Source organism: Ranitomeya variabilis, chromosome 1, assembly GCF_051348905.1.
Source record: "Ranitomeya variabilis isolate aRanVar5 chromosome 1, aRanVar5.hap1, whole genome shotgun sequence".
NCBI classification, from domain to species: domain Eukaryota; kingdom Metazoa; phylum Chordata; class Amphibia; order Anura; family Dendrobatidae; genus Ranitomeya; species Ranitomeya variabilis.
This window is the reverse complement of record NC_135232.1, coordinates 525,128,251-525,144,032: the sequence shown is the minus strand read 5'-3', so window position 1 is coordinate 525,144,032 and position 15,782 is coordinate 525,128,251. Positions and strand designations below refer to the sequence as shown.

Genomic DNA, 15,782 nt, shown 5'->3' with positions numbered 1-15,782 from the left:
GAGGTAGTACCGGCGGGGGTAGTCCTTGTGGATACTGATGACTACCTGGTACTACATAAAGTGCATCCGCACTCCTAATGGGAGTCTGTGTAGCTTGAGTATGGGCATTTGCTGCAGCAAAGGTAGCGGCTGCTGCCAGATCAGTCACTGGAATGGAGTCAGTAGCGGTGGCACGAGCAGTCGCTGGAGTGGTGTCGGTCATCAGGGCAGGGTCGTTCTTCATACCTGCTTCAGATGCGGTCCCTCCGGTGCCGGTCTGCTCTGTCTCCACTGGGATCTGGAATGCTGGTTGCAGGGCCTTGTGCTGCGGCGTTGTCATCTCTGTTTGCAGCATCTCGCTTTCCGGCAGGGCCTTGCTTTCTGGCTTCGGAGCGCTGGAACCTCTTTCTCACTCCGGACCAGACGAGGCTGCCGACAGATGTCTGGTGAGGCTCCCGATGAAGGTCTTCTTCCACCTGGCCTCAGTGCTCAGCTGCGTCCGCAGGAGTTGATCGTTGAGCTCTTCCATGCCGGCCGGCAGGAAGTCAGGGCGAACGGGTGATGCCTGGCTGCGGCGTCTCTCCAGGTGGCTGGGGAAGTCCTCTGCTCCGACCCCACGCTCTGGTCCCGGGCGCTTGCCATGGCGTCCTCCAGGTGGCTGGCCTCTTCCTGGTCCTTTTCCCGCTCTCTCCTCCTGGGGTGGTTTTGTTTTTGTTGTTTCCACCCGCCGTTGATCAGGAGGCGGATCTAAGCTGCTGACGGACACGTCCTCAAGGTACAGAGATATTTAGACTGGTCGGCCATTATTCTTCGCGCTTCTCAGTTCGTCTACGCCCACAACTCCACGCCCTTCTTCTTCTTTTGCTCTCCTCGTGGCGCTGTAATGGCGTCAGTTTTGGTGGGAATTTTTGGCGGCAAATGGCAATACACAGTCTTTAAGCAAATCACAGTTCAAATACAGTTCTGGCACAGTTCTTAGGCACACATGACCCGATTTTTCAGGCTTAAGTAGATCCTGTTCGTGACACCAAAGTTTTGGATCGCCCCCACACAAGGGCAGTGGGGTACTCGGCACCGGGTCCTTCGGTTCGGGCGATGTCACGGGGGCCCGACCTGGTCCGTGGCCCTTTTGAGGGACGTCCAATAAAAGGACGAGTTTGTATAATATTCGTGACGCCACCTGTGGTATTCGGTCAGGGTGACCGACGCTGCTAGGGGTCCGCTGGGGTGATGTAATGGCAGCTAGATGGTAGACCTTCCCACAGGTGAAGTGTATCCCCAGGACTTCCCAGAAGTGTAGGTGGTGATGGTGGATAATGTAAGGCGCAGTGAATAACGAGGACACAAGGTTGCAGTCTCTTTACCTTTACTGGAGGCTTCAGCATCCACAGTCCAGGGTACAGACCACAGGGTAGGCAGAGTCCAGCCGGTCTGAAGGCAAATCCACAGTCCCCTTATCCAGGTGGAAATCAGTAGCCTTCCACTAGCGCCTGTGTGTTGTAGTACCTCCCTGCTGAACTTCTCGGTAAGGTCCTCACAACTCTTGTAGATGTTCTAGATGTTATTTCTTCCTCTATGTCCTCCAGATGGTATGGATGGGACAAACCCGTATGACTGATGGCCTGAGGCTTGTTTATAGGGACCCTAGAGACGCCCCAGCCAACTTGGAATTGACTGTCCTTTCAGTCTCTGTAGCAAGGCTTGGAGACAAGAGGCAGCCTATTTCAGGGCAGAACTCCTCCTGGTGTTTTCTCCTTGTGCTATGACCTCATTTCTCACCCTCTACAACACAGTTCTCTTTGTGTCCTTTCTTAGGATGCTGCCGCACATGGGGCAGGCACAGCTCTGTGTCTTTCTTTCTAGCTAGGCCTCTGACAGAATCCCACCCCTGTCAGGGACCCTCTGTCTGCAGCTCTGATGTTCCTCCTTTCCCTTTGTCTGCCTGACAGGTCTTGCTTGGGTAAAGCCCAGCCAGCTTCTCTCTAACTTTCTATCCAGCCCACCAGTTTTACCCTTCTGTGAGGAGTGCCCTAGTATAGGGGCAAGGCTCCCCCTGGTGGTCTGGAGTGTGAAGTGTGGTGTATGGTTTGTGATACCTGGTAGGAAGATCTCCTTTATTACCTTCAGACGTAATATCACTCCCCCTGGTGGAGGAATGACATTTCTGCAATGACCAGGACTCTGGGGCGCTGCACAGTCCCATCGGACGATGCCTGCACACACACACAAAGACCCCCGGCAGGCCCGCACAGACCCCCGGCAGGCCTGCACAGACCCCCAGCAGGCCCACACAGACCCCCGGCAGGCCCGCACAGACCCCCGGCAGTCTGCACAGACCCCTGGCTTGCCCGCACAGACCCCCGGCAGGCCCGCTCAGACCTCCGACGGTCACGCACAGACCTCGCCCGAACACACAGACACGCAGTCTCCGCCCACGCACTGCCCACACTCCATTATAGTGCATCATGACATCATTTGAGCAGCCAATCACAGCCACGCCATTTGTTAACATGGCTAACATGCCTAACAGGATGTGCCCACACTTCTTAGGATCCTCATTGGCTGAATAGAATCAAACTGGCTCATTGCATTATGGGAACTTCCGATTACGGTATTCAATATTGTAAAAGTATCGGAACTCAGTATCGGAACTCCAATACAGCGAATATCGGCCGATACCCCATATTGCAGTATCGGAATGCTCAACACTAGTACTAATGCTTTTACTTATATACTTACAGCAGGGTATATGTTTATTTTGTTTCTGACTTAGGTTTTGTTTGTTTAATGGCCAATGTGAACATGCTCTTATTTTGCATGTATTCCAACCTATACTTAAGTTATGTTTTTTCGGTTTAAAATATAACTAATACTGTAGAGTGTACATTTATATATAAAAAAATATAAAAAGTAATAAAATGGAGCGTCCGTTTTAAATCCCTCAAAAGTGACACAATTTTGGAAAGTAGATGCCCTAAGGGACTTATCTAGATGTGTTGTGAGAGCTTTGAACCCCCAAGTGTTTCACTACAGTTTATAATGCAGAGCCATGAAAATAAAAAAAAAGCTGTCTTTAGCAACCAACTTGAAAATCTGTCATTGAAAACCAACTATTTCTAGGGAAAATATTGAAAAATAGGTTGCACTAGCCATGATTGTGGGCCCATTTCATGCCCCGCCTTTTCCATATTTAAAGTTTTCTCCGTTCGGTATTGTCCTCAAAAAAGAGCTTGACAAATTTTATTTAATTCATCACCTGTCCTATCCCAGGGGTGCATCAGTTAACTATCGCATTTCAAAAGAAGAGTTTTTCTCACAGTGCTAGATGGAATGTCACCGAGGTCACCACAGTTCAGGCTGGGAACAGAGCCTCAGCGACCGTAGGTAACCTCGATGATGTCACCCCCCAGTCACTGAGGCTGTGCATGCAGTAGTTCATTCCCCAGTTGTTCTCGGCCTGGACGGTCACATCTTGGCACGGTCCAGATTGAAAAAGTTTTTTCCCCCAGACATGGATTACGGCATGGGCCATAATGACGGACAGGTATGGTATATTGTTGTTTTATTATTTTTGTTTTATTACAAGAGCTCAAGGGCTTCGGTGGAATTAGGCGAGGTAGTAAGCATAGTTTAATTGAGATTATTAAAGGTGTCTGTGTCATTTTTTCAATTAAAGGACTTTATTCTGGCTGTGTCTTTATTTATAATACAACTATAGGATCAGTAATGGATAGGTGTCTTATAGATGCCTCTCCATTACTAAGCCGTGAGCTTGATGACACCTGACAATACAAAGGTGACATCAACCCCAAACATATAAACCCCACTTGCAAAATGCAAAAGGGGGGCAAAGTGCCAGAACTGGCGCATCTAATAGATGTGCCTTTTCTGGGCAGCTGCAGGCTGCTATTTTTAGGCTGGGGGGGCAATATCCATGGCCCCTTACCAGCCTGAGAATACCAGCCCCCAGCTGTCTGCTTTAGCAAGGTTGGTTGTCAAAAATGATGGGGGCCCCACGCCGTTTTTTAAAATTATTTAATTAAATAATTAAAAAATACAGCGTGGGGATCCCTCTATTTTTGATAACTATTCTTGCTGTAGCTGACAGCTGAGGGTTGCAGCCCTCAGCTGTGAGTTTTGCCTGGCTAGTTAAAAAAAATACAGGTTTACCCACGCCGTTTTTTTTTTATTATTTATTTACAGCACAGGAGCGGCAGATGAATACTCCCATCCACCTATCCTGTTCTCGCTGTTATTAGTGGCAGCAGGTTTTGGATGATGGGAGCAGTTGTCCCATCAGCAGATACCAGTGACCAGAGGTAAACTTTATACCTTCGATCACAATTGAGCGCTCCCGCTGTCTTTTGACAGCATGGGAACCGCGGTCCTCTGACCCGGAGTGGATGATTTTACCACAGCTTCTGATAGCTGTGTTTGCAGTGCTGTCATGCACATGACAGAGCAACAAACACCTGATGTTGGGCAACCGAACCCAAACAGTAACACGGAACTTCCTGGTGAAGTCCATGTTCGGTGTCCGTACCCGAACAGTAGGTGCCGAACTTAACTGTTCGGGTTCGCTCATCTCTATTTACAACAAATAAGAAACCTAGAGAATACTGATGAATATTTAGCCATGATATTTAGAACAGAAATTTAGGAATGAGAATTAAAAATTGTATTGAAGAAGATACATGGGGGCAAAATCACCAATGCTCTGCCTAACCTATATTTTTTCATTTGGCCAGCTGCTTGCATCAAGGTTTCTCATGATTTGCACATGAGACACAAGAAGAATAAAAATAGTCAATGCAGAACACCAATTTCTTATGCAGTACAGATAATTGAGTGCAAATATCTCATATTAACAATTTTATACCCCCTTACTGACGTTGGAAGGAATAGTACGTCCGACATCAGTACCCCAGCTTTGAGTTGGGCTTCAGCGGTGAGCCCACCTCAAAGCTGCGACCTGTCAGCTGTTTTGAACAGCTGACATGTGCCCGCAGTAAGCGTGGGTGGAATCGCAATCCACCCATAGTTGAGTGCAAATATCTCATATTAACAATTACAGTATATACTCCAGTATAAGCCGAGATTTTCAGCCCATTTTTTTAGGCTGAAAGTGCCCTTCTCGGCTTATACTCGTCATTGTCCCTGGGGGTCGGCGGGGGAGGGGGAGTGGCGGCTGTGACATACTCACCTGCTCCTGGCCCGGACCCTGCATCTCCGATGGTCTCTGGTGTTATGACCCCAATGGCGAGGGTCTCAGAGGAACGTGGAAGTCTGCAGAATACAAAAATCCAGCTCATAGGGCAGTGGTAACTGGGTTGACCATATATCTACTCCTAACGCCAACACTAGAAGTAGCCGGGGATCATTCCTACGTTGATTCTAGATGACACGCGCCAGCCGGAGAATCTAGCTACCCCTAGTAGAGGAAAACAAAGACCTTTCTTGCCTCCAGAGAAGGGGACCCCAAAGCTGGATAGAAGCCCCCCACAAATAATGACGGTTAGGTAAGAGGAAATGACAAACACAGAAATGAACCAGGTTTAGCACAGAGAGGCCCGCTTACTGATAGCAGAATAAAGAAAGGTAACTTATATGGTCAACAAAAACCCTATCAAAATCCACACTGGAAATTCAAGAACCCCCGAACCGTCTAACGGTCCGGGGGGAGAACACCAACCCCCTAGAGCTTCCAGCAAAGGTCAGGATATAGATTTGGAACAAGCTGGACAAAAATACAAAACCAAAACAAATAGCAAAAAGCAAAAGGCAGACTTAGCTGATATAACTGGAACCAGGATCAGTAGACAAGAGCACAGCAGACTAGCTCTGATAACTACGTTGCCAGGCATTGAACTGAAGGTTCAGGGAGCTAATATAGCAACACCCCTAACTAACGACCCAGGTGCGGATAAAAGGAATGACAGAAAAACCAGAGTCAAAAAACTAGTAACCACTAGAGGGAGCAAAAAGCAAATTCACAACAGTACCCCCCCCTTAGTGAGGGGTCACCGAACCCTCACCACGACCACCAGGGCGATCAGGATGAGCGGCATGAAAGGCACGAACTAAATCGGCCGCATGAACATGAGAGGCGACCACCCAGGAATTATCCTCCTGACCATAGCCCTTCCACTTGACCAGGTACTGAAGCCTCCGCCTGGAGAGGCGAGAATCCAAGATCTTCTCCACCACGTACTCCAACTCGCCCTCAACCAACACCGGAGCAGGAGGCTCAGCAGAAGGAACTACAGGCACAATGTACCGCCGCAACAAGGACCTATGAAATACATTGTGAATGGCAAACGACACAGGAAGATCCAGACGAAAAGATACAGGATTAAGGATTTCCAATATCTTGTAAGGCCCAATAAAACGAGGTTTAAATTTGGGAGAGGAGACCTTCATAGGAACAAAGCGGGAAGAAAGCCATACCAAATCCCCAACGCGTAGTCGGGGACCCACACCGCGGCGGCGGTTGGCAAAGCGCTGAGCCTTCTCCTGTGACAACTTCAAGTTGTCCACCACATGATTCCAGATCTGCTGCAACCTATCCACCACAGAATCCACCCCAGGACAGTCAGAAGGCTCCACATGACCCGAAGAAAAGCGAGGATGGAAACCAGAGTTGCAGAAAAAAGGCGAAACCAAGGTGGCGGAACTAGCCCGATTATTAAGGGCAAACTCAGCCAACGGCAAGAATGTCACCCAATCGTCCTGATCAGCAGAGACAAAACACCTCAAATAAGCCTCCAAAGTCTGATTGGTTCGCTCCGTCTGTCCATTAGTCTGAGGATGGAAAGCAGACGAAAACGACAAATCAATGCCCATCCTACTACAAAAGGATCGCCAGAACCTGGAAACGAACTGGGATCCTCTGTCTGACACAATATTCTCAGGGATGCCGTGCAAACGAACCACGTTCTGGAAAAACACAGGAACCAGATCGGAAGAGGAAGGCAGCTTAGGCAAAGGAACCAAATGGACCATCTTGGAGAAGCGATCACATATCACCCAGATAACGGACATGCCCTGAGATAGCGGAAGATCAGAAATGAAATCCATGGAGATATGTGTCCAAGGTCTCTTCGGGACAGGCAAGGGCAAGAGCAAACCGCTGGCACGAGAACAGCAAGGCTTAGCTCGAGCACAAGTCCCACAGGACTGCACAAATGACCGCACATCCCTTGACAAGGAAGGCCACCAAAAGGACCTGGCCACCAGATCTCTGGTGCCAAAAATTCCCGGGTGACCTGCCAACACCGAGGAATGAACCTCGGAAATGACTCTGCTGGTCCACTTATCCGGGACAAACAGTCTGTCAGGTGGACAAGACTCAGGCCTATCAGCCTGAAATCTCTGCAACACACGTCGCAGATCCGGAGAAATAGCTGACACGATAACTCCATCTTTAAGAATACCAACAGGATCAGCGACTCCAGGAGCATCAGGCACAAAGCTCCTAGAAAGAGCATCGGCCTTCACATTCTTTGAACCTGGTAAATACGAGACAACAAAATCAAAGCGGGAGAAAAACAATGACCAGCGGGCCTGTCTCGGATTAAGGCGTTTAGCAGACTCGAGATACATCAGATTTTTGTGATCAGTCAAGACCACCACACGATGCTTAGCACCCTCGAGCCAATGACGCCACTCCTCAAATGCCCATTTCATGGCCAACAACTCCCGATTGCCCACATCATAATTTCGCTCGGCAGGCGAAAACTTCCTAGAGAAAAAGGCACAAGGTTTCATAACAGAGCAACCAGGGCCTCTCTGCGACAAAACGGCCCCTGCCCCAATCTCCGAAGCATCCACCTCAACCTGAAAGGGAAGTGAGACGTCAGGCTGGCACAAAACAGGCGCCGAAGTAAACCGGCGTTTCAACTCCTGGAAAGCCTCCACGGCAGCAGGAGCCCAGTTAGCTACATCGGAGCCCTTCTTGGTCATATCCGTCAAAGGTTTCACAATGCTAGAAAAATTAGCGATAAAACGACGGTAGAAGTTAGCGAAGCCCAAGAACTTCTGAAGACTCTTAACTGACGAGGGCTGAGTCCAATCAAGAATAGCTCGGACCTTGACTGGGTCCATCTCCACAGCAGAAGGGGAAAAAATGAACCCCAAAAAGGGAACCTTCTGTACACCAAAGAGACACTTTGAGCCCTTGACAAACAAAGAATTTTCACGCAAAATTTTAAAGACCAACCTGACCTGCTCCACATGCGAATCCCAATTATCAGAAAAAACCAAAATATCATCCAGATAAACAATCAAAAATGTATCCAGATACTTCCGGAAAATGTCATGCATAAAGGACTGAAAAACTGAAGGCGCATTGGAGAGCCCAAAAGGCATCACCAAGTACTCAAAATGACCTTCGGGCGTATTGAATGCGGTTTTCCATTCATCACCTTGCTTAATGCGCACAAGGTTGTACGCACCACGAAGGTCTATCTTGGTGAACCACTTGGCACCCTTAATCCGGGCAAACAAGTCAGACAACAGCGGTAAAGGATACTGAAATTTGACAGTGATCTTATTTAAAAGCCGATAATCAATACAAGGTCTCAAAGATCCGTCCTTTTTTGCCACAAAAAAGAATCCCGCACCAAGAGGGGAAGAAGACGGACGAATATGTCCTTTCTCCAGAGACTCCTTGATATATGAACGCATAGCGGTATGTTCAGGTACCGACAGATTAAACAGTCTTCCCTTAGGAAATTTACTGCCTGGGATCAAATCTATAGCACAGTCACAGTCCCTATGAGGAGGCAGTGCACTGGACTCAGACTCACTGAAGACATCCTGATAATCAGACAAATACTCCGGAACTTCCGAAGGCGTAGAAGAAGCAATAGACACAGGCAGGGAATCCCCATGAATACCACGACAGCCCCAACTTGAGACTGACATAGCCTTCCAGTCCAGGACTGGATTATGGGTCTGTAACCATGGCAGCCCTAAAACAACCAAATCATGCATTTTATGTAAAACCAGGAAACGTATCACCTCGCGGTGTTCAGGAGTCATGCACATGGTAACCTGTGTCCAATACTGCGGTTTATTTGCTGCCAATGGTGTAGCATCAATACCCCTAAGAGGAATAGGATTTTCTAATGGTTCAAGAGTAAAACCACAGCGCTTAGCAAATGAGAGATCCATGAGACTCAGGGCAGCACCTGAATCTACAAACGCCATGACAGGATAAGATGACAGTGAGCAAATCAAAGTTACAGACAGAATAAATTTAGGTTGCAAATTACCAACGGTGACAGGACTAACAACCTTAGCTATACGTTTAGAGCATGCTGAGATAACATGTGTAGAATCACCACAGTAGTAGCACAAGCCATTCCGGCGTCTATGAATTTTCCGCTCATTTCTAGTCAGGATTCTATCACATTGCATTAAATCAGGTGTCTGTTCAGACAACACCATGAGGGAATTTGCGGTTTTTCTATCACATTGCACCGAATTAGGTGTCTGTTCAGACAACACCATGAGGGAATTTGCGGTTTTGCGCTCCCGCAACCGCCGGTCAATTTGAATAGCCAGTGCCATAGTATCATTCAGACCTGTGGGAATGGGAAAACCCACCATAACATTCTTAATGGCTTCAGAAAGGCCATTTCTAAAATTAGCGGCCAGTGCACACTCGTTCCAATGTGTCAGCACGGACCATTTCCGAAATTTTTGGCAATACACTTCAGCCTCGTCCTGCCCCTGAGACATAGCCAGCAAGGCCTTTTCTGCCTGAATCTCAAGATTGGGTTCCTCATAAAGTAAACCGAGCGCCAGAAAAAACGCATCAAGATCAGCCAATGCCGGATCTTCTGGCGCCAGCGAAAAAGCCCAATCCTGAGGGTCGCCCCGTAAGAACGAAATAACAATTTTTACTTGCTGAGCAGAATCTCCAGATGAACAGGGTCTCAGGGACAAAAACAATTTACAATTATTCACGAAATTCCTAAACTTAAACCTGTCTCCGGAAAACAGTTCAGGAATCGGTATTTTAGGTTCTGACCTAGGATTTCTGATAACATAGTCTTGTATGCCCTGCACACGAGTAGCCAGCTGGTCCACACTTGTAATCAAGGTCTGGACATTCATGTCTGCAGCAAGCATAGCCACTCTGAGGTAAAGGGGAAGAAGAAAAAAAAAAACTCAGAATCTTCTTTCTTATAATCCCTCTTCTGCAATGCATTAAACATTTAATACGGGCCTGGCAAACTGTTATGACCCCAATGGCGAGGGTCTCAGAGGAACGTGGAAGTCTGCAGAATACAAAAATCCAGCTCATAGGGCAGTGGTAACTGGGTTGACCATATATCTACTCCTAACGCCAACACTAGAAGTAGCCGGGGATCATTCCTACGTTGATTCTAGATGACACGCGCCAGCCGAAGAATCTAGCTACCCCTAGTAGAGGAAAACAAAGACCTTTCTTGCCTCCAGAGAAGGGGACCCCAAAGCTGGATAGAAGCCCCCCACAAATAATGACGGTTAGGTAAGAGGAAATGACAAACACAGAAATGAACCAGGTTTAGCACAGAGAGGCCCGCTTACTGATAGCAGAATAAAGAAAGGTAACTTATATGGTCAACAAAAACCCTATCAAAATCCACACTGGAAATTCAAGAACCCCCGAACCGTCTAACGGTCTGGGGGGAGAACACCAACCCCCTAGAGCTTCCAGCAAAGGTCAGGATATAGATTTGGAACAAGCTGGACAAAAATACAAAACCAAAACAAATAGCAAAAAGCAAAAGGCAGACTTAGCTGATATAACTGGAACCAGGATCAGTAGACAAGAGCACAGCAGACTAGCTCTGATAACTACGTTGCCAGGCATTGAACTGAAGGTCCAGGGAGCTAATATAGCAACACCCCTAACTAACGACCCAGGTGCGGATAAAAGGAATGACAGAAAAACCAGAGTCAAAAAACTAGTAACCACTAGAGGGAGCAAAAAGCAAATTCACAACACTCTGGGCACTGACAGCTTCTTCCAGCATTGAGCGGTCACTGGTACCGCTCATTAAAGTAATGAATATTGATGCGACTCCACTCCCATAGAGGTGGAGCCGCATATTCATCACTTTAATGAGCGGTACCAGTGACCGCTCAATGCTGCAAGAAGCTGCCAGTGCTAAGACCATCTCTCAGAGAGAAGCAGGGACCGTGCCAGGAGCAGGTGAGTATAACGGGGGAGGGTGAGCATTGCGCGATATTCACCTATCCCCATCCCGCCGCTCCGTCTTCCGCGTCCTCTGCAGTGACTGCTCAGGTCAGAGGGCACGATGACATGTTTAGAGTGTGCGCCGCCCTCTGCCAGAACAGTCACTGCAGAGGACGTGGAAGACAGAGCGGCGCCCGGTGGTGGAACGAGGACAGGTGAATATCGCAAGTGGCGGTGACTGAGCGACGAGAGGTGAGTATGCCATTTTTTTATTTTTTTTTTAAATCTCAGCAGCATTATATTGGGTAAATGTTTCTATGGAGCATCTTAAGGTGCCGTAATCAACATGTGTGCAGCATTATATGGGGAAAATGTCTCTATGGAGCATCTTATGGGGCCATTATCAACATTTGTGAAGCATTATATGGGGCAAATATTTCTATGGCGCATCTTATGGGGCCAAAATCAACCTTTATGCAGCATTATATGGGGCAAATGTCTGTATGGAGCATCTTAAGGGGCCATAATCAACATTTGTGCAGCATTATATGGGGCAAATGTTTCTATGGAGCATCTTATGGGGCCATAATCAACCTTTATGCAGCATTATATGGGGCAAATGTCTGTATGGAGCATCTTATGGAGCTATTATTAACCTTTATGCAGCATTGCATGGGGCAAATGTCTCTATGGAGCATCTTATGGGGCCATAATCAACCTTTATCCAGCATTATATGGGGCACATTTTCGATGGAGCATCTTATGGGGCCATTATTAACCTTTGCGCAGCATTATATGGGGCATATTTTAATATGGAGCATCTTATGGGGCCCATCATAAACTGTATAGAGCATTATATGGGGCTCCTGATTCAATATGGATATTCAAAAACACTTAACCTACTGATGTCTCAATTAATTTTACTTTTATTGGTACCCATTTTTATTTTTGACATTTACCGGTAGCTGCTGCATTTTCCACCCTAGGCTTATACTCGAGTCATTAGGTTTTCCCAGTTTTTTGTGGAAAAATGAGGGGTCTCGGCTTATACTCGGGTCGGCTTATACTCGAGTATATACTATGTGAACAAATATGACGCATTTAAACACAAAAGAATGTAACAGCACTATAAAGAATCCTTATTGGCAGGGTGCAAGCCTCAGCAGGTGTGACTCAAATCCCAAAATCAACAGTAAAAAAAAAGAAAATAGATTAAAGCACCACTCCAAAAATCAGAAAAGAGAGGTTTAATTAGCCAAGTCTCCTGAGACATGGAAACTTTTTCAGATTTTTGAAATGCTGCTATCATCTCATTCAACTCTTTTCTTTTTACTGCACAACTATTAAATATACTTTACTTGATCTGTTTTTACAGATAGTTATAGACTATTGCCTTAAAGTGTTACTATATTTTCTGTATTTTCCTGGAGCAAATGTAGTAATTTTAGAATAGAATTTTTATTAGCAATAAACAGGAGAGCATAGATGATAACAACTATCTTTAGATACCTGCACAGCTGCCTGCGTGACGGACTCCTATAGATCTTCCCAAGAAGCAAGTGGCTCTTCTAAGATGACAGGCTGAGGGATAGGTGACATTGTTGTTCCCACACAGATTGTAGTCAGAGGCAAAAGGCATTGGACATGGAGAAATGCGACACATGACACAATGGGCACTTCCAGTCTGGTCCACAACACATGAATGAGTCCCTGGGCAAACCACATTCGAACATGACTCTGAGGGTATAGAACATTAACAAAATTTACATTAGTTATACATGAATGACATTGCAAATTATGATATCATATAAACAGTATTATGCAGGACAGCAGGGCATCACAAATTATTCTTTCTTTGAGGTAAAACATTGATTAGTAAGTGGAGCCATATTGTCAATTGTGAATTAGCTTCTTAGAATGCATGTTCACTCAACAACCATTTAACCCCTTAAGGACCAGGGGTATTTCCATTTTTGCATTGCCATTTTTTGTTCCCCTTCTTCCAACGGCCATAACCTTTTTATTTTTTGGTCAAAATGGCCATGTGAGGGCTTATATTTTATGGGACGAGTTGTACTTTTGAACGACACCATTGGTTTTACCATGTCGTGTTCTTGAAAACAGGAAAAACATTTCTCCAAGTGCTGTGAGATTGCAAAAAAGTGCAATTCCACACTAGTTTTTTGTTTGGCTTTTTTGCTAGGTTCACTATATGCTAAAACTGACCTGCCATTGTGATTCTCCAGGACATTACGAGTTCATAGACACCATATAAGTGTCAGTATTTTAACAACTTCGCCATCCAATCTGGTCCTGGGGCGTGCTAAGCTGTCAGTGTGTTGATTGACAGCTCGACTATCCAATCTGAGACTGCGAGGAGTAAGCCATCTCCAGATGTTCATTATTTTAGGTAAATGCCATGCCTCTTAACTGAGCGGTGTCTCCCAGAACCCTGCCAGACATACATTCAGCTTGTGAGGTTTGTGCTGTGCTTTCCTGTGATTTGAGTTCTGCATGCTCCATCTGCTGCATGACCTTGGACTTCGTTCTGACCATCCACCTGTTTAACCCCTTCAGCTCTGATCTGTTATCCTCCCAGTAATTTGACCTCAGAACAATACCTGATTACGCTTTTGTCTCTTCTTTTTACTTATGACGTACCCTTTTGACTTCTAACCTTGGACTCTTTGACCAGTCTGACCGTGGGAAGTGATTAGAGTCACATTACGTCTGGTGTATAAGTTTTTCTTTTTCACCAGTATGGATCCTGTTCACATGCTTTTTGTCCAGGTGGCAAATTTGACACAGATGACTTTGGATCTGGCGAAGGATTGCCAGAGTCTAGAGTCACTGCAATATCAGTTGCAGGGTCAGATAAATAACTTGATGAAGACCCCTCATAGCCCCCCAATGCCCGTAGTGGCTGTGATGTCATTCCTCTCGATGTACAGTTGATCTCTCCCGAACCTGTGATATCCCTCCCTGATAAATTTTCAGGAGAGAAAGACCAGTTTAGGGTATTAAAGTAAAGCTGCAAGTTATTTTTTACCCAGCTCCCCCGGTCATCAAGGGAGGAGTTCCAGTGGGTGGAAATAATAATGTCCTGACTGCGAGGGGGTCCTCAGACCTGGCCGTTTTCTTTGTCCCAACAAGCCCCAGAACAGTTTTCTGTTGATGCCTTTTTTGACAGTTTATGTTTGATACATGACAAACCCAGGCTAAGATCATGAACCTGGCATAGGAGGGTCGCACAGCTGAGGACTACTGTACTGAGTTCTGGCAGTGGCCCACCGAAGTTCTATGAAATGATGTGGCTCTCAGATGCCAGTTCCAAAGAGGCCTTTCCAAGACACTCAAGGATGCTCTGGTCCTCCGTGATGCCCCTTGTTTTCTGATGGAGGCCATGACCCAGGCCATACAAATGGACTGCAGAATCCATGAGAGACATGGTGAACAGCAGGCCGCATGAAATACTTCCCCATAGCAGGTCCATTTATCCAAGGTTAGGGTTGACGGTCTTCGCGTTGCGGGGAGAAGCCAGAGACAAGATCTCAGACTCTGTCTATACTGTGGTCTCTCTAGACATTTTCTTAGAATTGTCCAACTTGTCCTCAAGCTATCAAACCATTGGTAGAACGTCTGAGTCTGGGTGACTGCCTAGGAGGTCACCTAGACTCCCAGGTACCTTCTTCTTCCTCTGATGAAGTACTGATAAATACAACGATTTCCTTAGAGAACTAGATGTTATGAACATTGGCATTCATTCACTGTGGATCTGCTGCTAACTTCATTGATTCGGGACTGGTTCTGAATTTAGGGTTAGGGACAGTTAGTGAGAAGTGACTAGCGTCACACATCAGTGTGTCCATTTTTACCATCAGTGCTTTTCTGGTATAGAAAAAGAAATAAATAAATGACAAAGCTTCTCCTACACTTTGAAATGTCGAACACGGACAGCACATGGACTGTGTCACAGTTCCACCCCTTAGGGTGTTTGTGATGCAGTTACTGTCAGCTCGGCCATTCAATCTGGTGCAGGGGCATGCTGAAGCTGTCAGTACTTTGATTGACAGCATGGCCATCCAGTCTGGTTCAGGGGCATGCTGAGCTGTCGGTGTGTTTATTGACAGCTCGACTAGCCAATCTGTGACTAGGAAGGTACGTCATAATCAGAAGGAAGAGACAAAAGCGTAGTCAGGTAACGTTCTAAGGTCAGAGTACCAGGAGGATAATGGATCAGAGCTGAAGGGGTTAAACAGGCAGATGGTCAGAGCAAAGTCCAAGGTGAGGCAACAGATCAAACATATAGAACTCAAGGCACAGGAGAGCACAAAGCATAAACCTCACAAGATGAATGTACGTCTGGCAGTGGTCTGGGAGAAACTTCACAGTTAAGTAGGCAAGTAATTACCCGGGATAGTGAACACCTGAGACAGCCGACGCCTCCTAGTCACAGATTGCCTAGTCGAGCCGTCAATAAACACACCGACAGCTCAGCACATCCCTGAACCAGATTGGGTGGTCATGCTGTCAATCAAAGTACTGACAGGTTCAGCACACCCCTGCACCAGACTGGACAGCCAAGCTGTCAAACTGCATCCCAGACACCCTG

The 15,782-nt window shown here is 46.6% G+C and overlaps 1 protein-coding gene across 2 annotated transcripts in view; it reads right to left on the bottom strand.

Annotated features, from left to right (window-relative positions):
* FSTL3 (follistatin like 3) overlaps positions 1-15,782 on the bottom strand; it is a 522,081-nt gene that overhangs the window by 85,989 nt on the left and 420,310 nt on the right. For both annotated transcript variants that reach the window (XM_077254309.1, XM_077254313.1), the window contains one exon: positions 12,680-12,907. In XM_077254309.1, the coding sequence (XP_077110424.1) occupies positions 12,680-12,907 (228 nt within the window). The remainder of the gene's footprint in view (positions 1-12,679; positions 12,908-15,782) is intronic.